A 26611-nucleotide genomic window follows, 5' to 3' on the forward strand; every position below is an offset into this window, starting at 1 on the left:
AACCCCGGGACCCGGTCACGGACGGGACGAGCAGACCTGGGGCCCTGTTTCTCCTGTGGAGAGTATGGCCATTTACAGCGGGACTGCCCAGGACTGGAGTGTACCTTTGGCCAGGTTTACTCATGGGAAGGCCGTGCCCGGCGTTGGCAAGCGGCCAAGATCACCGTGCCCGTGGTCGTTGAGGGGCGCCCGACGGTGGTCCTCCTCGATTCAGGCTGCGGCCAGACACTGGTCTGCCAAACCATGGGCCCGCAGGCTGACAACCGCCTGGGGAAGATTCAGCTGCAGTGTATCCACGGGGATATACGGCCCTACCCAAGTACCAGGGCCCAACTGACTATTGATGGGGTCACCCAGCTGATGACAGTGGGACTCGCTCCACGGCTGGCGTACCCGGTGATCCTGGGTCGGGACTGGCCCGAGTTCCCCGCCGTACTACGCCGCCACGCCGAGGGCAGCCCGCAGGTCACGCCAGCCTTGGAAGGGGAGGCCCCAGAGACTGAGGAAGACGAGGTGGAAGCCCCCGACCACACCAACCCGACGGAAGGACGAGAAGATCCTCCCCCCTGAGTGGGGGAGGATCCTTCGGCGCCCACGGACTTTTGCCGGGATCAACAGGCCGACCCTACACTCACGCGGACATACGACCAGCTGGCCTCCGTGGATGGGACAGTCCTCGACCCCCATCGAGCGGCGCAGTGGCCGCACTTTGAGTTGCGGCAGGAGCGCCTGTATCGCGTCGAGAGGGACCCCCGCAAGTGGGATACCCAGACACAACTCCTCGTGCCTCGGTGTCACCGCCGGGCGGTCATGAAACTGGCCCGCGACATCCCTGCGGCCGGGCACCTCGGTCACGAGAAGACCCTGGCTCGGATCCTGGGGCGCTTCTTCTGGCCAGGGGTACACCAGGAGGTAAAGAATTATTGCAACTCTTGCCCGGAATGCCAGTTGGCTGCCCCAGCACGAACTCCCAAGGCACCGCTGGTCCCGATGCCTCTGATTGAGACCCTCTTTGAACGTGTGGCCATGGACCTGGTGGGGCCTCTCCCTAAGAGCAGCGCAGGGTTCCAATACATTTTGGTGATAATGGACTATGCTACCAGGTTCCCCGAAGCAATCCCTCTCCGGACCATCACAGCCCGCACCATCACAGCTGAGCTGGTGAAGGTCTTCGCCCGTGTCGGCCTGCCCCGGGAGATCCTCACGGATCAGGGGACCAACTTTACGTCACGGCTGCTCCAGCAGGTGTGCGAACTCTTGGGGATAAAGCAACTCGACGTCCGTTTACCATCCCCAGACAGATGGGCTGGTTGAAAGATTCAATCGGACGCTGAAAGAGATGTTGCGTAGGTTCCCCAGGAGGACCTTCGCCCGATGGGACCAGCTCCTTCCACCCCTGCTCCTGGCGGTGCGGAAGTCCCCAGTCTTCAACCAAGTTCTCACCCTTTGAGTTGCTGTACGGTCGGCGACCTCGGGGCCTGCTGGATCTCATGAGGGAAACCTGGGAGCAAGCCCCATCGCCGTCCCAGGGCCTCTTAAAGTACGTACTCCAGCTTCAGGAGCGCCTTAAGCAGGCGGGGGCCCTGGCGCAGGAGAACTTGAAAGCCACCCAAGACACGCAGGCCCAGACTTATAACTGGGACGCCCAGACTCGGGACTTTCATCCCGAGACCGGGTATTACTCCTCCTTCCCTCCAGTGAATCGAAGATCCTGGCCCGGTGGCAAAGGCCATATGAGGTGGTTCGGAAGGTGGGCCCGGTTAATTATGAAATCAATCAGCCGGACCGGAAAAAGAAGACCCAACGGTACCATGTCAACCTCCTCAAGCCCTGGCAGGAACATGAAGGTCTCCCGATCAACCCCTACCCGCCAGAACCTGAGCTAGGACCCCAGGTAGCCCATACCGAGGACCCCGGGGAACCCCAGCTCGGGGAGACCCTAGCAGACGACCAACTCAAGCAGACCCGGTGCCTCCTGCAAGCCTTTTACCACACCTTTACGGGCCAACCGGGATACACCACCTTGGTATACCATAGGATCCAGACAGAGCCTGGGGTGGTGATCCGGGGCGCGACCAGGCCCTTGCCGTATCACAGGAGGCAGGTCGTTGAGGAGGAGGTACGAGCTATGCTGGATCTAGGGGTGATTGAACCATCGCAAAGTGAATGGCGCAGCCCTGTAGTGCTGGTACCGAAGCCCGACGGCTCACAGAGATTCTGTATCGACTTTAGGCACGTTAATGCTATCTCCAAGTTCGATGCCTATCCCATGCCTCGGATAGATGAGCTGTTGGCCCGCTTAGGGGAGGCCCGCTATATCACCACCCTTGATCTAAGCAAAGGGTACTGGCAGATCCCCCTGGAACCAGCCTCCAGGGAGAAGACTGCGTTCGCCACACCCACTGGCCTATACCAGTTTACCCAGATGCCCTTCGCCTCCATGGGGCTCCGCCACCTTTCAACGCCTAATGGACCGCCTCCTCCAGCCACATCAGGACTACGAGGCCGCCTATCTAGATGATGTGGTCATTTACAGTCCTCGGTGGGAGAACCACCTAGAAAGGGTTGCAGCCGTCCTGAGGTCCCTGCGGAAGGCCGGGTTAACAGCCAACCCTAAGAAATGTCGCATCGGCTGAGAAGAGACCACGTACCTGGGGTATACTATCGGGCATGGACAGGTAAAACCTCTTGTCGGCAAGGTCCAGGCCATCGCAACCTGCCCCCCGCCAGCCACGAAGCGCCAGGTGAGCCAGTTTCTGGGGCTGGCAGGGTATTACAGATGTTTTATTCCTCAATTCATGGCAATTGCAGCACCCTTACTTGGGCTCCTGACAATGGATAGCCCGCGGCAGGTGAAATGGACCCGAGAGTGAGACGAGGCCTTTCAGACACTCAAGACGAGCCTCTGCAGCAAGCCGGTCTTGTATAGTCCTGATTTCCACCGGACATTTGTTTTACAGACAGACGCCTCGGAAGTGGGACTCGGGGCCGTCCTTTCCCAAGAAGTAGAGGGGGAAGAGCATCCGGTTCTTTACATCAGCCGGAAGCTGTTCCCCCGAGAGAAAAACTACGCGGTGGTCGAAAAGGAAGCCCTCGCTGTGAAGTGGGCCTGTGAAGCCCTGAGGTATTAAATCCTTGGTCACCGACCATTCCGCCCTCCAATGGTTGGCTCGCATGAAGGACCATAATATGCGGCTGCAGCGGTGGTACTTGGCCCTGCAGCCCTATGCCTTCACTGTGCATCATCGGGCCGGGAAGGATCATGCTAATGCGGACTTCCTCTCCCGGCTGGGGGGTATGGAAGGGGCTGACCCCGCTGCACGGGAGCCAGCCTTGAGGGGGGGGCCGTGTAGTGAGGCAGCCTGGCTCCCGGCCGCACCCGAGAGGGAGGAGCCAGAACAGCTGCCACAGTGGGCGGAGCCACTGCCACCTGTCCCCGCCCCCCCGGAAGTCAAGGGGCGGGACAGGAAGTATAAAAGCCCCGGCCCAGCGCTCAGTTGCAGCCCGGCGGCCGGAGAGGACAGACGCTCCTGACCGAGCTCCTGCTGGACCGAGCCTGCCCCAAGCCCGGTACCCTGAGGAGGACTGGCCGAGCCTGCCCCGAGCCCCGTACCCTGAGGAGGACTGGCCGAGCCTGCCCCGAGCCCCGTACCCTGAGGAGGACTGGCCGAGCCTGCCCCGAGCCCCGTACCCTGAGGAGAACTGGCCGAGCCTGCCCCGAGCCCCGTACCCTGAGGAGAACTGGCCGAGCCTGCCCCGAGCCCGGTACCCTGAGGAGAACTGGCCGAGCCTGCCCCGAGCCCGGTACCCTGAGGAGAACTGGCCGAGCCTGCCCCGAGCCCGGTATCCAGAGGAGAACTGGCCGAGCCTGCCCCGAGCCCGATATCCAGAGGAGAACTGGCCGAGCCTTCCCCGAGCCCGGTACCCTGAGGAGAACTGGCCGAGCCTGCCCCGAGCCCGTTACCCCGAGGAGCTGCCCGAGCGTCCCCCCGACCCGTGTCCTGAGGAGCAGCCCGACCTAGCCAGCCCTCAGCACGACGAGGAGCCCATGGTATGGGACCCCGCTGCGGACACCCGCGATGAGCAGGTACCCATGGAGGGGGAGATGGGAAGTAGCCCGGGGGTAGCTGACCCCAGTCTGGCTACTGCAGATTTCGAGCCGATGTCGGTGTGTTGCGGTCAGGACCCCACCGACACAGCAGCAGACTAACTGGGTCTGGGACACAGTGGAGTGGGTGGGCCTGTGTCCCCCCATGCCACCGCCTCACGGGTGGCAGTCTCCCCCTCACATCAGAGCTCAGACCCAGAAGTCTGGACTCACCTATTGTTGCTGCTCAGCTCCTGCTTTAAGGACCTGAGCCCTGAACTATTATTGCTGCTCAGCTCCTGCTTAAAGATCTGAGCCCTGAACTATTGTTTGCTCAGCTCCTGCTTAAGTAGCTGAGCCCCTTGAACTACTGTTTATTGCCCCGCCCTGACTAGGGCTAGGGCTTTACTGACTCTGGGTGCTCAGCCCTGCCTGAGGGTCTGAGCCTAGAACTGCTGTTTGCTGCCCCACCCTGACTGAGGACTTGGGCTTCGTTGACTGTTTATTTCTGCTCAGCCCTGCCTGAGGGTCTGAGCCCTTGGACCTTCGGAGACTGAACTGCTGATTTAGGCCGTGTAGTGACGCGGCCTGGCTCCCGGCCACACCCGAGAGGGCCGAGCCCCCACACCGGACTCTTACACGCCCCCAACCCTACCTGCGAAGCATCTGTCTGGAGCATTTAAACCACTCCCCCGCCCATGGAGTGTCCTCTTTTTTGACAGTTCCAATATGGTAACCCTACCCTATGGGCCAAGCCTCCACTCCTGACAGTTCAGGCTAACCTCCCTTGGCTGCTTGGCCTGCCTGCCGAGACAGAGGACTCAGGGATTTCCATCAGGCTGCTCGGTTGCAAATGCAGCCCCCCAAAGAAGTGAAGAATGGAAGTGAAAGAGCAAAGCTGGACCATCCGCTGAGCTGCTGCAATCAAGTGAGCAGAGCCTGGGAGAGAAGAGGGAAAGCTCGAAGGTGGCTAGTGGCTGTAGGGAGCCAGGGGAGGAGAAATAAATAGTTAATGAGGAATCCTACAGGCTTTGTCTTGTGTGGTGAAGGGTTTCAAATGGGTCTAGTTATGATCACGTTACACTTGAAAATAGCTCGGGATGGCTGAAGGGCAGGTCTATAAAGGTAAGAGGTCACTCTAGGAGCTTCAAGTCTCAGATTCTGTCCCTACTGCCTGCTTGGATCAGCTGATCTCAACCCAACACGTCCCTCAGGTGGGAGCAGGGGCGAGCTCTTTTTCCGGAGTAGCCGCCAGAATAGGGACAGGATACATGTGGCCAAGGAACTAGAGAGGCCTGGGGGTCAATTGCAGAGTTGCCTGTTAATGCAGCTCTTCTGGGGGAGCACGGTAGGGGACTGTGCACACAGGAGCCCCATTTCAAATGGTGGGGGGGAGGGTAATTTAACCATGATTCCAGGGGCTACTTGCGCACCTGAAAACTCCAGTGTTTTGGCAGGGAAGTTAGCAATGAGCTGGCAGGAGCCCTGTATCTAATTCCTTTATAAAAGAAAGAAAATTAAATCGATATTAGACCCACTGAGCTCTAATACTAACGTGGTCTGACATCTTGTGGAAAATCACTGTAGGGACACTGGTTAAAATGTGACTGTATATCCCTACTTTGTTACTAACTCTGTCGGGAGAGACCCTGCCAGGAGTCCTGGGTTCGATCCCAGCTCTAGGAGGGGACTGGGGTCTAGTGGGTTACAGTGGGGGGCAGATACAGCTCAGTTAGTTATAAGAACATCAGAATGGTCCGAGTGGTCAGATCAAAGGTCCACATAGTCCAGTATCCTGTCTTCAAACAGTACCAATAAGTCTCTGTTTCCTGGCCTGGGCGTTGAGGCTGCATTAGGGGAGGGAGCTTCCCTCTGGGGTTTAAAGCTGGTACCTGCCTCTTCTGATCCCTCCTCACCAAAAGCTTCTGGCCCCTTCATTGCTGTGTCTCTGCCGCTGGGGATGGAGCAGCCCAAGCAGCAGGGCCGGTGCAAGGAGATTTTGCGCCATAGGCAAAACTTCCACCTTGCAGCCCCCTCCCCCCACAACAGGAGCAGAGGGGCCCTGAGGGCAGACGTGGGGCTGCAGGGGCAGAACTGAGGGAGAGGCTGGGGCAGAAGTGATGGGAGGGTTGAGGAGGAGAATTAACAGCCGGGCTGGGGACAGACAGATGTGGGGGTGGCAGGAACACAGAATGAATTAGGAGTTGGGGTTTGGGGAGAAGCTGGAGGCTCCCAGGAGCAGGGAGCCTGGGAGAGGGAGACCCAGAAACTGCAGAGTGTGACCTACAAGTCATGAGAGAAGGGAGGCTCTAGTGGGAAGCGGTTAGAGGGTGTGGAGGGTCAAGTACAGGGTAGGTTTACCCAAACCGGGGGAAAGAAATGAAAGAATAAAAGAGAAAAAATAAAGTAAAACCAGTGAAAGGGTAGAAGCCTGGAGAAAGTGGCGGGAAACTCAACTGAAGAGTGAAAGCCAAATGGTGCTGTGAGGGGAAATGCTCTGGGGCAGGCGGCAAGAGCGAAGGGATCTCAAGCTGCAGTGGGGATTCAGGATCCAGATGCCCAGCAACTTTAATAGCTCTTAGGCATGGATGTCAGTCACGTCCATACTGACTGTTACCGGACCAGAATAGCCATGGTTGTTATGAAAGGAAAGGAATTGCTCCTTGGAAATTGATACTCTCACCACTGGAGCCTATTTAGTTGCACTTAGTATTGGGCAAATAACTGACTTTTTGCTTCACTGGCAGTTTTGCACACACACACAAAAATCAGCAAACCAAACAGAAAAATCATTATTGCAGACGGCAGGACTGGCCTCGCTGGCAGGAGCAATTTTAACTATTTGGACCCACTTTGATGCTAAGTAGGACCTGCTGTTTAGGTTTCTAACATGTCGCCATTTCTTATTAATTGCCCAAACATCTTCTCATTGTCTCTCTTGCTGAAGACAGATTTCCAAAGGCGGTCAATATCCCAGCCATGTCATTTTGTCCCGCCGCTACATACACGAACAGGCCTCCTTCTCCAGCATGTTTTCCGCTTGTTGGATAGAGACATTCACTTACTCAGCCAGTAGGTCTAACAGATCCTGATAACGGCAAAACACGCAGTGATATCGACACACTTGCCTCCAGTGCCTCACAATGCAGCTTCAGCTTCCGTTGGTTTCGCAAATGTATTGATCCCTTAATGTTAAGCTTTTCTTAGACATTTCTCATTACCAGGTAGGGTGACCTGACGGCAAGTGTGAAAAATTGGGACGGGGGTAAGCGGTAATAGGTGCCTATATAAGACAAAGCCCGAAATATCGGGACTGTCCCTATAATATCAGGACATCTGGTCACCCTATTTCCATGTTAACTCCCCTCCCAGGTTTGGGGTTAGTTCAAATCAGTTGCTTCTAGCTTTGTAGCTACTTTATCTTTTATTGGCCTCACAAAGGTGGTTACTCTGTAGCACTAAGCATCACTACTCTGCCATACCTTAGACACGCAGCATTCTGCTAAAGATTAAGCTGTTCAATGCTATCAGAACAGATTCTTAAAAGTCCCAGCAGGCTCTGTCTCAGGGCTAAATGAGCTTCCTCCCCTGGACCAGCTGTTCTTACGGCATGTTACTCTCTTGGCTTTTGTCAGCCCAGGCTGATTTGCGGAGGAGGAAGGGGGGATACGCTGTTCACGGTGATGGGGTGTATGGGCCCCTCACTGATCCAGTATTGGACTAGGGGTGCCCTGCCCCTCAACAGGTGCAGGGCCTGCTCCCAGCGGAGGAAGAATTTAAAAGGACACCGTAGCCGAGGGAAGGGGGAATGAACTGCATGTGGCACCAGGCTACAAGGCTGGTGCTGAGAGCTTTGCCAGGAGCGGCAACAGCTTTGTGAGGGTTTCTCCAGCAGCAGGGACGTGGATTCCTCCCCACCCCCACCTCTTTGGGAGATGAAAGCCTGAGAGAGATGGACTGACTGAACTGGACACAGAGACAGAGGGCAATCTGCTAAGCCAGCGACCGTGCCCCAGACTGAGGAGCTCCAGATGGGTAGGAGGTGACAAAATTTGGGGCTGGTCAGTACCTGAACTGGACACTTTGAGAGCCCCTCAGGGAGCTGGGCTGACCCCAATGGAGTGGACGGGCCTGGGCCTAGGTTTGGGATGGAGGAACTGTACAGGCTTGTCGGCAGTAAAGAAATTGACACTGATACAAACTCCTAACATAGAAGCACCAAGTGGGATTTACACCATTGTAGCTTAATTCAGCAACCACATGCAGATACGTACCAGTGTGCACCTTGTGGAATGCGTCTGCACAACATACACTCCCTGATGAGGTCCAGCTCCTTACGTGGGAAATAATGGCCCACGTGGGGGAAAGATTAGCGTATTTCCAAGCTATCTGATTTGTCCAAATGAAGAAAATATTAGAATCCCAAGATAAAATAGGCGCCCTCATGAGTCATGAAAATCCCTTTCTTGATTTGATACAAATTAACATAATGGGTTATGGGGAGGGGAGCTGACGTGAAAATGCCCTGGCTTTGTCCAGGGCTGGCTTTGTCTGTGACATCAGCACTAAGGCAAGGCATAAAACAGGCAAACAGGGGCTCTTTGGCTCACAGAGTCCAATCATCGGAGGAAGGAAGCAGCATCGCACTCCAGAACTCCTGCTTGACACACAGTAAGTACTTTAGCATGTCTGTGTGCCAGCCACACACTCGCAGCCAGAGGTAAACTGGAAGGGGTTGGAACTGCACCTTATTTGAATCCACTGGTTTTTCCTCCACTCTTTGTTTGCTTGTGTGATGCGTTATCTTGGGGACGCAGCCAGGTGTTTTCATGCAGTGACCCTTGTGTGCTGTGGCAATGTGCTTGTTCGCATGTTTGAAGTTTTTGGTGTGAGTTTTTCTGCACATGAATGTCTGTGTACTATCCATCCATGTGAGCAGTGTTACACGTTCAGCAAACAGTATTTCCCATAAAGTGCTCTTTGCTGAAAGTACATGAAGCCTGCAACGAAAGGCAAGTGTCCATACACAGTGCGAGCCTTTGAGCTTATATCCAAATGGCTTCTAATTCTGTTTTCCCGTGACTGAACTATAACCGCTACTACAATGTTGTTTGCATGGCAAAACAGGTATTTTCTGTCGATTGAGTTCAGAGCCTTAGAATTTTCAAAAGGCCTGCAAAGGAAAACTGACTTTGTCTGAGTCTGCTGCCGATGCTAAGAACATCTGAAACAATACCTCTCATCCCTTGTAGGTTGTACATGCTCGGTTAGCTCCTGAATTCCAGGCGGTTGAAGAAAACAACATTGGACATGTTAGGCATCTAGCCTGTGCATTTATACTCAGATATTAACCTCATTGTTTAAGACCCATGAAACCTCTAGTAAAACCCAATTGGAATAAAAAGTGGGGAAGCCAGAAAAGAGTAAAATTATGTGTTCAGTTTCTGATCGTATTATCACCCGCAAGGATGGTGATTGTGCATGAAGTTAGGCACCCGCAGCTGGGTGCGCTCGGTGTTAAAAACTGTGCCCTGTGTGTCTTAGGTCACACCTGCTTCCTTCGCTGACCCAGTTTTTGCATGAAGTTCCCACTGCAGATTGAGCCAGCTCTGGAAAAGCAAGGTGGAATCTCTTCTGTCTGTTGTATCAGCAGCAGAATTGCCAAATTCTGGACGTCCTGATGGCAGAATCTTTATTGCTGATGTAAAAAGCCCTTTGATTTTCAGAGCCTGGCTTGGATGTTCAGGTCTCGCACTTTTCAGGGGGAAATGGCCTTTTGATTGAACTGAGCACTCTGCTCAAGCTAGAACAGCCACAGGTGCCATCACTGTCATTGAGAGGTCAACTACATGACACTTGAGCCTCCCAGGAGCCGTAGGAACTAGAAATGGGCTGGGTGGGAATGCTGTTCTTCCACTGATACTCAGAGTTACCACCTAAACATCTGCACATTAACTGGTGTCCCCGGGCCATGTCCTGCAGCAGTGGGGTGTGGACTGCCCAAAAGTCTGTCTTTGTCCAAATGGGGCAATGGACAAATGCAGCAGAACCTGCAGCCAGATCCCACTCTCATTCCTAGTGCATCGGCTCCAGTGACCGTCTTTTAAATGTCCACACTCCACTTGAATGGTGAGGGCGATGCATTGAGAGTGTGCCAGTTGCACGGGGAAGCACTGGTGAGGAGTTTTGACTCCCATGCCCGGTATGTTCGGCTGCATGGTTGCCATCAATTTAAACGAGAATGTAAGAAGCACGGTGGAAATTGTGCCATAAGGGGTGTGAAGAAGCCTCAGTGCTCAGAGTCCGTCTCTCCCAAGGTTCCAGAATGCATCTGTTATCTGTAGCACAGAATTTCACATTTTAAAATGGAGTGCACCCAGCGGCGGGTGCATAACTTCATGTACAATTATCGCCGCATGCAGGAGAGAAACCGTGAGGGCTAAAAAGGAGGCGATCAATGGTGATACAGCCCAGGGGAAAAGAACAGGTGTGGATGGACAGAAGGTTCTCTAACGATTAGCACATTTCCTTCCGTTGGATATTTGCTGCTATAAGGTTCAAACTCAGCAGCCTGCTGGCAGCGCTATAACTGCAATCAGCTGGCCTTTCTGGTAAGAGATTGCCAAACAGAGTCACTTCGTTTCTACCTGAGTCCCAGGGTGATTCCCAGCAAGGGGAAGGGCTATGTGACTTTGTCAGAGTAAATCACGCTGACAAATTGAAACCACACACCAGCTCGGTGGTGGGAGGCATCGGAGTAAACGCAAATCGAGCCTAGGACCGCCATCCACTGACGGCTCGGCCAGTTACAGGTGTGAGAGTCAGGGCTTGTGTGGCTCTGTCATGGGACTCATCCTGCTCTCCCAAAGGGGTGCTCCTGCAGTTCATAGGAATTAATGGTGTAGCCAGTGCTAGGTTGCTGGAACCATCAACCTAGCTACCACCTCTCAGGGAGGTGGATTAACTACACCGATGGGAGAATCTCTCCTGTCAGCATCGGGAGCGTCTACACCAAAGCGCTACAGCGGCGCAACAACTGTGCTGCTGTAGCATTTCAAGTGCAGACAAGTCCTAAAGCACCTGACTTCCAGCCCTTCACTAAGGCACCTGAAACCCTTCTTAGGATGCCCGCTAAGGGCCTGCTGACATCCCTGGAAAGACTCCCAGTGGGCTTTGAGCTGGGCCCGAGAGCTCCAGTGTCTGCAGTGTCAGACGTAGGGGTGCAGGAGGAGTCAGTCTGACAGTTGTCTTTGGTGTCACTGGGAACTGCGTGGCTCCTTCCCCAGGCACAGCTTTCAGTAGGTAGCCGTCCCCACCGAACACCTTCATGGCATCATCCAATTACATGGATTTCCTAGCATGATTCAGACCAATAGTTTGCGGGTGTACAGCCCCGCCCACCCCCCAAGGATCTCAGCCTGCTTAACAAACATTCATTAGGCCTCAGAACCTGCTGCCAGGAAGTATTGTGATGCCTGTTTGACAGACAGGAAAGTGAGGACTAAAGAGAGTAAGGGCCTGGCAAGGGTCAGCGATAGAACCAGAACCAGAAATCTACCAGTTCTGGGCCCCAGCCCAATGGTCTCACCACTAGCCAATCCAGCTTCAAGTTCTGCTGGCCTTAGTCATGCACGTGGGCTCATTGGGCCAGAGCTTGGATCCCCTACAGCTTCCCCTATATTTTTCTAACCATTGCTTCATTAAATGACAGCCTGCCTTCCCCCCCACCAACCCGCCAGCACGAGTTTCCTTTTTATTCACACCAATAAGAAATGTCTTCCAAAACGCCCTCTCTGATGTGCTAGGGAAAGAATTAACAAGGTAGTAGGACTTCGCACTGAGACTGTAGGTTACAATGAACACTTACACTTGTGTTGACTCCTCACGCATGACTCCTTGGTCATTTATTTCCTAGGCTGAAGACATCTGTCTATTTCTGAACCACTTCAGTGTTTTAAGCAGGTCAGTAACTTGGATAGAAAATAACAATGAACAGAAGTAATAGACCAAGAAGCTTTTCAAAGCAATTCTTTTCTTACAATGTCTTATGGTCATTCACCAAGGAGTATACAAAAAGGAAGAGCAATCAGAGCTAGTCGGGAATGGTTTTTACTCAGTGTTTCTCATCAGAACATGCTGATTTATCAAAAACCAAAATTTCTCATGCAAAAGGGTCAGTTTTGATTAATTTCTTTACTTGACATTTTTTGAAAATGTTCAGAATGTTTCATTTTAGCATTTTTTGAAATGAAAAGTTCTGATTCCTAAACAACTTTTCATTTCAAAATTTCAGCTAGCGATAGTTAAAGAAATTAAGAGTCAAAACTGAAATAAAACACTTTGAAATGATCAAAATGAAACATTTTGATTGACCCAAACTGATTTTTTTTTTCAAATTTTCAGTTTAGGAAATTTTTGAGATTTTGACTTCTCATCCCGAGTCAGGATGGGGAAAAAATTTTGTTCCCATTTCCAGTAACCATGGCCAGAGGGGCAGGAGTTCACCCCTTGCTCCTAGAGAGGAAGGCAGAAAAATAAACAGCGGAGGGGGTAGGGAGGATGACAGGAGTATTTCATTTACAGGCAAAGCACTTTGTTGGTGCTTCATAAATATTACAGGAGTTGGGTGGGTGAGGTTGCGGGGCCTGCAATGTGCAGGAGGTCAGACTAGATGATCCTTTTGGCCTTAAAGTCTATGAGTCTACACACACTGGGAATTGACAGTCTGCTTAGGACAGTATAGTGGCTGCGGTTGTTCCTTGACTTCAAGCTTTTCCAGGTAGCACATCAGGAGATGGACGGAGGGGGAGAGTTGTTCTATGATCCTTAAGATCTTGACATGCCTCTAACTGTGCTCAGAGGAGGTGTCTTGGATTCTTTATGTGCCCACGGCCCTCAATCAGATCACAGCCCCTTTGTGGCAAACACACGGTAAAAGACAGACCAGGCCCCGATGAACTCGGTCTGAGGTCCTGACCCTGGCCACGCAATGCAGGGTTCTGGTCACACACAGCCGCTTGCAGGGTAAGGGCCCAACTTACGACAAGACACACCAGAGAAAGTCAAAAGCAATCGAACAAGCGTAGCAAACAATGTGAGGGAATGAGGTGATGGAACAATAGATAAGGTGACCGAAGGGTGCACAGCTGATGAATGTGCACTGTAGATGGGTCTGAGTCTTCTTACAAGTCCAAATAAATTTTGAGATGCAAACAAATGCACAAAATACTCTGTCAAGTATCAGAGGGGAGCCGTGTTAGTCTGGTTCTGTAAAAGCAGCAAAGAATCCTGTGGCACCTTATAGACTAATAGACGTTTTGCAGCATGAGCTTTTGTGGGTGAATACCCACTTCTACTCTGTGCGATCCCCACTGTCCATTAATGAGCCATTAGCAGTTGTCACCACCAGTGGCTTCGTGACACACAAGTAGGCCTTGAGGAGAACGAGGCCTGGGGTGGCAGTTGTGAGGGCTAGTTGGGACAGGAACTCTCTGCACCTGGGAAGCATGGGAGAAGTGGACAGACAGGCCGACAAGGGCGGCATCGTCGGCAGAGTGGAGGCAGTAGGCCCAGACAAAAAGAAGCGCAGGTAAGGGCGAGCCATGAGCGACATTAACAGTGAGAACAACTCGTTTAACCGACTGCAGGGAAGCAGGGTGTCGTGGTCATATCTACAAGGTCAGAAGACAAGCCCAGCCATCAGACAGGATGGAGGGGCTTGACCTGGCTGTCGGGGAGGCCTGGAAAGGAGGTTGCAGGATCGAGGCCAGAGATGACGAGGGCTCAGAGAGTTTTATGGTCCTTGGTGCCTTCAAAATATGTAGCTTTTGGTGCAGGGCTCAATCATCTCCAGGGCAGAGTACTCTCAAAACTCTGGGCCCAGGGCATTCACTCGCACCAACACCCCTGATGGAGGGAGCAAAGGTGACGGATCTCCCCAGTGGCTGCACTGCCAGGACTTCCAAAGCCAGCAGCTACTCGGCGGCTTTACGGATGGATGGGCAGCAGAAAGCGTATTAGCCCTGGCTGTGTTACATTGCAATGCAAATGGGTGGGACAATGCTGGCCTGCCCACGGCCCCCTTGCCCCCACCCCCGCCTCTACCCCAGCCAGCTCCTTGGACCCATGTCACAGGTGCAGTTACCAGCTCAAGGCATCGGTGCCTGTGTCACTCTGGTGGTACGGCTTGCAGCCCTTTCACTGCCCTTTCCTGCCCTAGAGTGTTGCTGCGGCCGAAGCGCCCCCTTGTGGCCAGGGATGCCTCTGCAGTGTCTTGCCTCTAGCAGCCCCTTATGGGCCCCTTAAGCACTCCAGAGAGTCTTGTACCCAAAGCCGCCAGGTCTCAGCCCTCTGGCTCCTTTGCTTGCCCTCCTGCTCCTTCCTCCCTCTCAGCCAGCCACACACCTGCCGCATCCTGCTGCCTCTTATATTAAATCACCTGCATCCGCTCAGGTGAGGCTCCTCTTGTACTCCGGCCTGGCTTAGCCCAGACTCCAGAACCCAGGCAAGCCGCCCTGTTACATGTGTAAGGGGACTGTTGCCCCCTTACTAACATTCAGTGGGGGTGTTTTGGCTGCTAGCTCCCAGCACTAAAAGGGGAGGGTTTGATGGCAAATCAGGACCCTGAGACTGACAGTCCCCAGGAACAATGGCAAGAGGCCAATGCTTCAGGTCAGCCTGATTGACAGGGCAGGCCGGCTAATCAGGGAGACAGAAGGCCAGTGTGGGTCCCGTCCTCCGTGTGTGAGCAGGAATGTGCCGGAGTCAGACAGTGGGGCCGAGCTAAGGAGGAAGCAGGGGCCCAAGCTGAGCTGGAGAACAGAGCCAGGCCAGATCCAGAGGGGCCAGAGCTGCAGCCAGAGAGCCAGATGCACAGCCAAGAGAGAGCAGATCCTGTGCTGGGAGCGGAGCTGCAGCCAGAGAGCCAGAGGCACAGCCCAGAGAGCAGATCCTGTGCTGGGTGCAGAGCTGCAGCCAGAGAGCCAGAGGCACAGCCCAGGGAGAGCAGATCCTGTGCTGGGAGCAGAGCTGCAGCCAGAGAGCCAGAGTGTGGTGAGCAACTGGGGCCAGCCAAGGGGAACCTTGGTAAAGGGCCCAGCGCAGAAAGACACTCCAGCCAAGGGTCCATGCAGGCCAGGTTGGGAGGGGACCTTAACCTGCCGGGGCTGGCACTGGAAAGAAGGATCCCACCACCCAAAGCCCGGAGGTGTGTGGTCACCACCATTTCAAGTGTCCCACCCACAGCATCCCTGCAGCACAGCCAGGGCCTGAGAAGGAGGCCTGGGGCCTACAAGGAACAGACTGCAAAGTGCTTTGATGTCCAGAGACATTGTTTGTAATGTTCCCTGCCACAGAGCAGGGTGATGTGTTTCCCTGTAACCGTTCCCATTTATTCTTATTCTTTTCTTTAAATTGATTGTTAAGTAAACAACTTGTATTTGCTTTAAATTGTATGGAATAATCAGTGGGTCAGGAGGTGCCCAGTGCAGAGAGGGTACCCGGAGTGGGGACACCTTAGCCCCTGTCCTAGGTGGCCACAGCAGGGTTGGGGGTTGAGCCCCCCAGGAATCCTGGGCCCAGTCTTGTTGGGGCTACGAGAACTCTGCCAAACAGGAGAGTCCTCAAGGGCAGGGAGGCCTCTGGGTAAAGGAAGTGGGAGCAAGGACTCAGATCCTTTTGCTAGCCCACTTCACCGGGGTACACAGGAGCCAGGAAAGTTCCCCACAATAGCGGGACCATTCCCCCGCTTACATAATTGGCGTCACGAACAGGATCCTATCCACAGGGTCCACCCCATTGGTTTACTGCTTGAGTTCTAGTAGCACTGTCCAGGCCTGGTTGAGCACTCTACCATGGCTGGAATTGAAGAACTACGGACCCAGTTTGCTGAACTTCAGCGCAGATTATCAGACCAAGCGGAGGCATTACAACAAGCTAGAACTGAACAGAGAGAAGCCTTATCACTGGCTAAGGCAGTGATAGACCAACAGGCAGCAGAAGCTAAGAAACCCCCTACTATTTATGTCCCACGGGAGCGGAAGGTCACAGAGTTTGGTGGCTTCCCGACAAGACCAGGAGACATTACGGTAGAAGAGTGGGTCAAGTCTGTGAAGGCAGCTCTGCGTGTGCTAAGAGTACCTGTAGAAGACCATGTAGACTTCATAGAGGAACATCTCAAGGGCCAGGCCAAGGCCACAGTAAAGTTCATGGCAGTGGCAGACAAGAAAGATGTGGAAAAGGTATTTGAACTCCTCCTAGAAGTGTATGGAGACAAGGTGCCTATTGGAACCCGACTAAAGGAGTTCTTTGAGAGAAAGCAGGAGCCTGGTGAAACTATCCGGGCATATGCATATGACCTCCAGGAGAGAATGAGCAAAGTGGAGGCGAGACCCTCAACGAGTTCCAGACCCAGATACAGTTCTGAAAGAGCAGCTGGTGTTGGGGCTTCGTGATGACTCCCTCCGACGTGAAATGAAAAGGAGGTTTAAGGAAGAGCCCAGTAAGAAGTTCTATGAACTCATGCAGGCTGCCATTATGTGGTCAGAAGAAGAGGAAGTTCCTGTGGCAGAGACAGCCAAGAGTAACCCCTGTACACGAAGTGGGGCATAGTGAATGCATCTGATGGGGAAAAAGCCCTGCCCCAAACACAGCTAACATTGGAAAGCTTAAGTGAAGCTGTCCAAAAACTGGCGGTCCAACAGGGGGAGATGCTGAAAGTAATGACTGAGGTGATGAAAGGGAAAACCCCCCCCAATATGCCAAGACATCCAAGGGCCCCAGGACCCGAAGAAGATCTCCACTGAAGGACAGGCTGGGCAGATACGTTTGCTACACTTGCGAAGGCCAGGACATACTAGTCGAGAATGTACAATGAGGAGACTGGAGTCCCAGGCACCTGAAATTCAAGAGGCACGGGAGCAAGCAGCCCACCGTCAGAAGGCAGTGGGGACTGAAGGGTTTCTCTGGCTGTCCCTAGAAAAGGGCAGCGTGGCAGCAGCGAGGAAAAGGACCTGATGATGTTAGTATATTCAACGACTTCTGTGGCCGAGCTTTGGGGACTGCTTGACAGTGGAAATAACCATAGCAGGGTGAGAACCCGCTGTTTGATAGACACTGGCTCAGAAGTCACCACTATTTCTGAATCATATTTCCGAAACCACTTAAAGAGAGAGATCTGACCATGCATAATACCCGATTTGTACAGCTAACGGCAGCTAATGGACTTGCCATCCCTGTGGTGGGGTGCCTTGAAGCTGATGTAGGGTACATGGGTCGAACAATCCCTGGGAAATGCATCTTTATTCTAAAGGACACAGCTTCAGAAAAGACTTTAATGGAGAACAGAGTACCAGGAATTCTTGGGATGAATATTATAAGAGAGCTGAAAGAATTACTGTTGATAGGAGAAGGAACCCAGGAGATGAACCGTCACGGGCAGCCCAGGAAGGGCGCTACACTGAAGCAGTACTAGCCCAAGTGGAGAGACATGAACGTTTCCCGGGGCCAACGGGACAAATTGGCTATGTTAGGGTGGCAGGAGACAGAAGGTGGTTATACCTCCTGGAGTGAGAAGATTATTGATGGACGCTGCCGGGTGCCAAGCGACTTTGTGGATACAGAGTGCTTGTCGAGCCAACACCTGGGGCCAGTCTCCTAATGGGCTCCTGGTTGCAAATGTACTGGCTAATGCCAGCAAAGGAAAAGTGCCAGTCAGGCTGTTAAACTCAAGTAAGAAGGCCATAAAGTTGTGCCCCGAACCAGAGTGGCAGAGATACACCGACCTGAAGGAGTGGTACCCCAGTGGGGTGGCCTTGGAAGAAAATGGGGATGAGCTGCGGGTGACAAAAGTAAAAAAGGCACACAGGTTATCACATGCAAGTGGCACCCGATGGAGAGCTACCCATTCCAGTCCAAGTGGACCTCCAACAGCTAACCCCTACACAGGTTGGTGGTTTGCGGGCGCTACTGGAGAAACATCAAGAGGTCTTTTCCAGGGATGAGCGGGACTTGGTTACACCACTACAGTGACACACCAAATAGCCACTGGAGATGCTGTCCCGATAAAACAGAGACACCGGGATTTCACCACGAGTGTTCCAGGAGGTAAAAAAACACATCTTGGACCTAGTGACTCAAGGTGTCCTTAAAGAAAGCCACAGTCCGTGGGCATCACCTGCAGTGATTGTAATAAAAAAAGATGGTGGGGTGCGATTTTGCTGTGACTACAGGAAACTGAATGAGGTAACACACAAAGATGCCTACCCGCTACCCAGGGTGGAAGAGTCACTGGATGCATTAGGGAGTGCAAGAGTGTTTTCAACCCTCGATTTAACGTCTGGTTATTTCCAGGTTGCAGTGGAAGAACGAGACCAGGAAAAGACAGCAGTGACGACTCCCTTTGGGCTGTTTGAATGGACACGTATGCCATTCGGCTTGTGTAATGCACCTGCTACGTTCAGAGACTAATGGAGGTTTTGGGAGACTATATCTTAGACACTTTGCTGATATACCTGGATGATATTATTGTGTTTTCCAAGGATTTTGAGAGTCATATGGAAAAATTGGACTTGGTTTTCACACGATTGAAGGAACACGGATTAAAGCTGAAGCCAAGCAAGTGCTGCCTCCTCGTGAAAAAGTCAAATTCTTGGGCCATGTGATTTCAAAGGAGGAATCCAGGTAGATGAGGAGAAGACCAGGGCACTGGAAAATTGGCGGTCCCCAAGAATGCCAAGCAAGTGCGGCAGGCTCTAGGTTTCATGAGCTATTACAGACGATTCGTTCCAAAGTTTGCACACGTTGCTGCACCGCTATATGGACTAGTGGGCCAACCCACCCAAAGGAAGGAAAGGACCAATGTTTTGTGTGGGATGTTGCCTGTCAGACAGCTTTTGACAAATTAAGACATCAGCTTATGTCACCACCTGTACTTGCATATCCTGACTTTAGCCTGCCATTTATAGTGACAACTGATGGAAGCCTGCACGGCCTAGGTGCGGTGCTCAGCCAGAAGCAAGAGGGCCGGCGTGTAATCGCATATGCAAGCCGAGGGCTGAGGAGGTCAGAAAGAAATGACAAAAACTACAGTGCTTTTAAACTAGAACTGTTGGCCTTGAAGTGGGCTATCACTGAAAAATTTAAGGATTATTTAGTGTACTCTAAATTCACGGTAATCTCAGACCACAATCCACTCCGATACCTGGCAACGGCTAATTTAGGTGCAATTGAGCACCGCTGGGTGGCCCAACTCACTGAGTTCACTTTTGAAGTACAGTATAAACCTGGAAGGCAGAACATCAATGCTGACACCCTGTCTAGATTGCCTCTGGAGGAGGAATCAGAAGAGGGTGAGGATCTAGAGAAAGACTTCCTAGTCATCCCTGCAGATGTTGTGCGTACGTGTTTGTGGCTCGAGAATCCAAAGCCCGAGGATGAAGTGACGGTAGAGGATGCAGTACAAAATCAGGTAAAGGGAGCGCAATAATCTCGGGGTACTCATGGGAGGAGATTCAGACTCTGCAACGCGAAGGTGATGTTGGACCTGTCTTAGTGGCAGTCATGAGCCAAAGGAGGCCAGATCGGAGATTTGGGGCCAGATACCCCAGTCTAAGAAGCTAGCCAGACAGTGGGAACGACTTAGATTACACCGTGGAGTGCTGTTCGGGTAACATACCATCCCGAGATGGTGAGGAAGTGTGGCAGTTAGTGGTGCCTGTGTCGCTCCGCCCGTCAAGTTTATGAAGCCAGGCATGATCATGGGGACATTTCGGAGACAGGAGCACTCTGGAGGTGATGAGGAGAAACTATTACTGGCCCACAATGGGTAGCGGCGTGCAAGCATGGATCCGTCAGTGTAAGCGGTGTGCCTTAGCCAAAGATGTGTTTCCTCCCAACCGAGCCCCTTTGACCTGTACTAATGTGACTGCCCCAATGGAGGTCCTAGCAATGGATTACACACGGCTAGAGATCTTCAGAGGGTATGAGAACATACTGGTTCTCACGGACATGTTCACCCGATTCACTGTTGCAGTTCCAACTAGAAACCAGACAGCGCGGACAACGGCTGATGCCCTCATAAAACATTGGTTTGTGTACTATGGTTGTCGGCACGGTTACACTCGGATCAGGAGGAATTTTGAATCAGAAGTGATAGCTGAATTGTGTAAACTGTATGGCATAGCCAAAAGCCGAACAACACCCTATCACCCGCAAGGAAAGCGCTCAGTGCGAGAGATTTAACCGGACACTGCACGATATGCTAAGAACACTCCGCCGGAAAAGAAGCAAGCCTGGCAGGAACATCTCCCTGAGCTGGTGTTGGCCTATAACAGCCATGTCCATTCGTCAACAGGTTACGCTCCTTTTTATCTCATGTTTGGGAGGGATCCCAGGTTGCCATTGGATATTCTGGACAGAGAGGGCCCTGAGGAGGATGTGGTGACCAATTTGGATGACTGGGTCAAAGGTCACCATGACAGGCTGAAGATAGCCTGTGAAGTTGCTCTCAATACAACTAAAGACACTGCCCAAAGTAGGAAAAGGACTTATGATCGCAAGTCCAGTGGGGCTCTCATCAGGCCCGGTGACCGTGTACTAGTTCGTAACCATAGACACCGGGCGTAATAAAATACAGGACAAGTGGGAGTCAAAGCCCCACATTGTAGTTGCTCACACCAATCCCGAGCTACCAGTTTACACCATCCGGCCTGAGCGAGGAGGTCCTGAGAGAGTAGTACACAGGGACCAGTTGAAACATTGCACTCTTAGTCCAGACAGGGACCATAGGAGGCGTAGATCAGTACACTCTGAAGAGGCTGAAACCAGTTGGGAAATGGTTCTAGTCCCACAAACCGAATACAGAGGGGGACAGAGTGGGGCAAACCCAAACCCTAACGAGAATGGCCAGATCCCTCAAACTGACCCAGTATTACCTGAGGATAGGGAAACAGAAAATATGGGTAACGAACCACCAGTTTTAAGGAGGTCCCAGCGGGCTAATAAAGGTGTACTTCCTGTTAGACTTAGAGATACTTATGTTATTGGTTCTATGTAGTGTGTTGATGAATATTGTTATGTATAGTATTAAGAAGTAGATGTGGAGTGTTAACTATGTTAAATGTTCTTTTCGTAATTGTTAATGGGTTTTTAATATAATATGATGTGGATATATGTTGTTTTTATGGGGCCGGATGTACGGTGTAACTATTGTGGCTGTGGCAGAATTTTAGCAGGGGAATGTAAGGGGACTGTTGCCCCTTACTAACATTCAGTGGGGGTGTTTTGGCTGCTAGCTCCCAGCACTAAAAGGGGAGGGTTTGATGGCAAATCAGGACCCTGAGACTGACAGTCCCCAGGAACAATGGCAAGAGGCCAATGCTTCAGGTCAGCCTGATTGACAGGGCAGGCCGGCTAATCAGGGAGACAGAAGGCCAGTGTGGGTCCCGTCCTCCGTGTGTGAGCAGGAATGTGCCGGAGTCAGACAGTGGGGCCGAGCTAAGGAGGAAGCAGGGGCCCAAGCTGAGCTGGAGAACAGAGCCAGGCCAGATCCAGAGGGCCAGAGCTGCAGCCAGAGAGCCAGAGGCACAGCCCAGAGAGCAGATCCTGTGCTGGGAGCGGAGCTGCAGCCAGAGAGCCAGAGGCACATCCCAGGAGAGCAGATCCTGTGCTGGGAGCAGAGCTGCAGCCAGAGAGCCAGAGGCACAGCCCAGAGAGCAGATCCTGTGCTGGGAGCAGAGCTGCAGCCAGAGAGCCAGAGGCACAGCCCAGGAGAGCAGATCCTGTGCTGGGAGCAGAGCTGCAGCCAGAGAGCCAGAGTGTGGTGAGCAACTGGGGCCAGCCAAGGGGAACCTTGGTAAAGGGCCCAGCGCAGAAAGACACTCCAGCCAAGGGTCCATGCAGGCCAGGTTGGGAGGGGGACCTTAACCTGCCGGGGGGCTGGCACTGGAAAGAAGGATCCCACCACCCAAAGCCCGGAGGTGAGTGGTCACCACCATTTCAAGTGTCCCACCCACAGCATCCCTGCAGCACAGCCAGGGCCTGAGAAGGAGGCCTGGGGCCTACAAGGAACAGACTGCAAAGTGCTTTGATGTCCAGAGACATTGTTTGTAATGTTCCCTGCCACAGAGCAGGGTGATGTGTTTCCCTGTAACCGTTCCCATTTATTCTTATTCTTTTCTTTAAATTGATTGTTAAGTAAACAACTTGTATTTGCTTTAAATTGTATGGACTAATCAGTGGGTCAGGGAGGTGCCCAGTGCAGAGAGGGTACCCCGGAGTGGGGACACCTTAGCCCCTGTCCTAGGTGGCCACAGCAGGGTTGGGGGTTGAGCCCCCCAGGAATCCTGGGCCCAGTCTTGTTGGGGCTACGAGAACTCTGCCAAACAGGAGAGTCCTCAAGGGCAGGGAGGCCTCTGGGTAAAGGAAGTGGGAGCAAGGACTCAGATCCTTTTGCTAGCCCACTTCACCGGGGTACACAGGAGCCAGGAAAGTTCCCCACAATAGCGGGACCATTCCCCCGCTTACACATGCCCACAGAGGAAACGCTCAGGTGTGCACCTGTGTGTGGTTTCACAGGTAAGTTTAGGTCTCAGGTTTAGTTGCAGCTCCAAAAAGGCAACTACTCACTCACTGCTTAGAGTGATGCCAACTCTCGAGATGTTTTATCCAGTTTTCGGAATCCAGAGATCGCACGAGAGTCTTGGCTTTCATCAAAAATGGTTTTTCGATCTACTGGCTGAGGAGAAAAGCTTGAAAATATAACCCAAGTGCACTGTAGCAGCTCAGAAACCAGACTGACAAATAAAAAGAAACGTGTGTGTGTGTGTGTGTATATATATATATATATGTATATTATGATCATAATCTCATGATTGGGGGGACCTGACTCATGACTTTTGAATGACTAAGGTGTGGTTGACAATGCTGATCATGCATCCGTTCCCACTGGTGCTTGGCAAAACACTTTCAGGGGAACCTTTTTTCCATTGGAAAATGCAGTTTTGTCAAAGTCCAACTATTTTGCAGGAATGTGTCAATTCTGACAACATTTTAGATGCATAAAGAACCAAAATGAACCGTTTTGACTTTCTGGTTTTGTTTCGATAATGTTGAAGTGGTTCATATTGATAGAGTCAAAACACAGCGTTTTGAATCTCCTCATTTTCATTTGTTTCGTTTTGACTTTTATATTAAACCATTAATTGTAATGTATTTAAGATTGATGGTTTAATAGTGTGTATTGCTTTGACATTAACTAAACAAAACATTTTAATGGTTCCAAATTTAAAAAAATCTTGGAATTTTTTATTTTGCGGGCAATTTCAGCTTTTCAGTCCAATTTGGAACAAAAACCCGTTTCAAAACGTTGGCACTTCCATGTTTCCTCCAGTTTCCTGGGAACAGCTGTAATTCCTGTTATTCAGTGAGTGTCTCTCCAGAGAGTGGATTGATTTGCTCACCCCACCCCCACCCAAGATGAGGTCTCATTAACTCTCCTGGTCTCTGTTTCTGCAGGCTGGACTCACACCTTGCTAAATTCCGGCACCAGCCACAAGCCTTGGGGGAGCTGAAGGGAATGAAACTGCTGGCTGCCTGCTTCATGTACCTGCTGCTCATCTGTCTGGCCCTGCCCAAAGCCGAATGCCGACTCCACGAGCGATCCATGGAAATCAGGAGTAAGTCCCTGTAACTGCAGCAGCCAGGCCAGCTCCTCAGCTGGTGCAGACTGGCGCAGAGCCACCCCAAATGGCTCTGCTGCCCCCCCACCCCCGTTATCTCTGCCCTCCCCAGATAATTGGACCCAGCACAGAAGAGCCTAGGAGGTCGGTGACGGTATCAGTGGGTGGCATGGCAGGGTCAGTGTTTAATAGAGAGGCTTCTCCTGTCTCTCTCCCATGGTAGCCTATGTTCAGAGCCTGGTTTAGTCACAGGGTGGAGAGTCTCCAGAGCGCCCAGGCGTTGAACAGGGTGTAGTGCAGAGGTGCAGGAGCAGCGCTGTGCGCGTATGAAGTCTGCCCGCACTCAGAGCACCTCAAGCCACTCTGCCTCCTCCCTGTACCTCCCCGTGCACACTGACTGCAGCCGGGCATGGGCCTGGCATGGCAGGAGCAGGGTCTCCTTGCACGCACGCACACACTTGTGTAAGGACTTGTCCCAACCTGACCCCAAACACGTGGAGTTGTTCAAATGCAGCAAAAGTTTTTGAAAAGGCCTCTGGGTTAAGGCTGTCATTGCTAGTTACTGTGTGCTCGGGCCTGTGTAGCAGCGCCCTCTGCCGGTGAACGTGCAACATTGCGGGTCACTGCAAGGCTAGAGGCTGCAGCGTGAGATGGCTGAGCTTTCTGTCCTTTCATTATCTAGGCTTTGTTCTTCTCCCTCCAGAATCCCCCTCTTGCTCCTCCCTCACCCAGCCACTCTGCTCTGGCTCAGTCCAGGAGCTGGACTTCAAAACGGTCCTTTAGAGAGACTTCAGACACTCTAAAACAATTCCTTACATCTTTTCACCCCCTTCCTCCCGCCCACCCCGAAGGCCGTTCTCCCCAGCAAGGCCTACAAAGGGCCAACAGACGGAGTTTCCTGGCCCAGCCGCGTTGCAGATTCCATGAGCCAGGAAAAGTCTAGAGGAACTTTCCAGACAGCAGAACTCAAAACTTGCAGTTTTAATCAGCCTGTCCAGCAAATCTCTTCCTACAACGTGTGTCACGGCAGCACCCGGTGGCACCCGACGCGATCAGGCCGCTCTGTGCTAAGCGCCAGGCACACCCCTGGCAGTAACAGCCCTTCCTGAAGGAGTTTGCAATATAAACACACCAGACACAGGGGCGGTGACTTTCTCGAGGTGACAGGCAGGGTTAGAACCCAGCTCTCCTGACTCCCCAGCCCACCTGAATTAGCTTGGGCAATGGAGTTGCCTGGTGCTCTGGTGGTGGGGCAGCCTATACACACACCGGGCTGTCGGCAGTCTCTGGATGACAGGGCCCCACGTGCTCATAGCACAAAGCCCATGTTCTAACTGCCGCGAGGACGCACAGGTCGCATGTCAGCAAGTGAGTCACTGCAAAGCCAGAGAACTAAGCACATGGGCCAGATCCTCAGCGGCTGTGAATCAGCAGAGCCCCACTGATTTAAAAGGATCTGCTCCAAGCCAAGTATGTGGCCCTTGGTTCCCGTCACCCCAGCAGGGCCCTGTTTGCGCTGCGTGGCTCAGGGTGCCTGCTGTTGGTTTTTAGCGGTGGTTGTGAAAGGGGCTGGACGGCAGTCCCTGGAGAATCGAGTCCTGTGCTTTTCCATAGGCCTGGCACAACGGGAACCAGACAGGGGAAGAGGGTTGCACCCCATTCCCAGTGCCCTGAGTCACCCAGTCCTCTGTATGGCTACCCCCTTCCCTCCTGCATTACTGTGCAAAAGACATTGTCATTTTAAAATAAGCGAAGGCCACGCCACCTGCTCACCACCGGCAATGACAAGGCAGGTGCAACCACTGGCAAGTGTATGTTACAGGTTGGGGCCTGAGCCACAGAGGATATGAGCGATCACAGCCTAGAGCTTGGGAGCTTTAACTCCAGCTGGACCAGTCCATGGTTTTAGCTCGGGAAGTCCCTCCTTCTCCATCCCAAGCAGGTGGCTGTGACACATGCTCAGGAGAATTAGTCCTCAGCCTCACGTTCTAAAGACTTCCTGGCCTTTGCCTTCTAGACCCTGATATCGACCCTTCCTGGTACACGGGGTGTGGAATCAGACCCGTGGGATGGTTTGGCCGAAGGAGAGCTGTCGTGGAGAGCTCCCGGAAGTCGGGCTATGGACACAGGCAAGCTTGCTTCCCTCTAGAACAAAGCAGTGAATCCCTTCAAGATGAATGAAATGGCCAAGACAAAGAATGAATTTGAATGATGATAAGAAAAGACCCTTCTCCTCTCTCCCTTCCACATCCCAGCCTCTCTTCTAGGCACATGAAAATGTTTGGTCTCATTTCAATGTAAAGTATCTTTGTGGCTATAAATGATAGAAACCAAAGAGCAGTTGCTAACTCCAGTATTTTTGCAGACAATTTCCCTCTTGTCTGTTTTTTCTTTTTCTCTCCCCTGTTCCCCATTTGTCCCCATCTCTGGCTTTTGCTCTTAAATCTAACATGATTTGTGCCAGAAAATTGCTGGGGGAAAGAAATACAAATTCCCATGTTAATTATCTTCCTAGAACATGGTCTCTTTTATACAAACCAAAAAAATAATTTAAAAAATTGAGAAACCGAGCCCGGCACGTGTCTGCTGTGACTTGAAACGTATCAGACTTGTCTCAACTCTCCTGGGCCGTAGGATCTTTAGAACCGAGTGGCGTCACTTTCCCCTGAGATTGAGTCTCTCTTCCTGAACAATTTCTCTTCCACACAATAAAGTCTTTTGACGTGATCACCGGGCAGAGGAGCCAGCATTTTAGTCTGGATTCTGAATCCATCTGAAAGCAGGTGGAATATAACTGGCCCTACTCCCCTGACCAATGTGTCATGCCAGCAGGAGTAATACGCTGGCG

The 26611-nt window shown here is 52.3% G+C and overlaps 1 protein-coding gene and 1 long non-coding RNA gene across 4 annotated transcripts; one reads left to right on the forward strand and one right to left on the reverse strand.

Annotated features, from left to right (window-relative positions):
• Positions 1 to 4060: 4060 nt before the first annotated feature.
• On the forward strand, positions 4061 to 26292 carry LOC120407612 (prolactin-releasing peptide-like). 3 transcript variants are annotated; one of them, XM_039543360.1, is made up of 3 exons: positions 4061 to 4087; positions 23600 to 23760; positions 25781 to 26292. In XM_039543360.1, the coding sequence occupies exons 1-3, from the start codon at positions 4080 to 4082 to the stop codon at positions 25942 to 25944; spliced, it is 333 nt and encodes a 110-aa protein (XP_039399294.1). In that variant the 5' UTR covers positions 4061 to 4079; the 3' UTR covers positions 25945 to 26292. The 3 variants fall into 3 exon arrangements, with proteins under 3 accessions (XP_039399294.1, XP_039399293.1, XP_039399292.1); XM_039543359.1 differs by lacking the exons at positions 4061 to 4087; positions 25781 to 26292 and adding exons at positions 13328 to 13676; positions 24615 to 24726; XM_039543358.1 differs by lacking the exon at positions 4061 to 4087 and adding an exon at positions 13356 to 13676.
• Positions 8293 to 12526, reverse strand: LOC120407621. The gene is made up of 2 exons (XR_005600142.1): positions 11955 to 12526; positions 8293 to 10425 (listed from the first exon to the last, which is right to left on the reverse strand). It is a non-coding gene; the product is annotated as an uncharacterized LOC120407621 (long non-coding RNA).
• Positions 26293 to 26611: the final 319 nt, after the last annotated feature.

The sequence above is a fragment of the Mauremys reevesii genome, linkage group 6 (assembly GCF_016161935.1).
Source record: "Mauremys reevesii isolate NIE-2019 linkage group 6, ASM1616193v1, whole genome shotgun sequence".
NCBI classification, from domain to species: domain Eukaryota; kingdom Metazoa; phylum Chordata; order Testudines; family Geoemydidae; genus Mauremys; species Mauremys reevesii.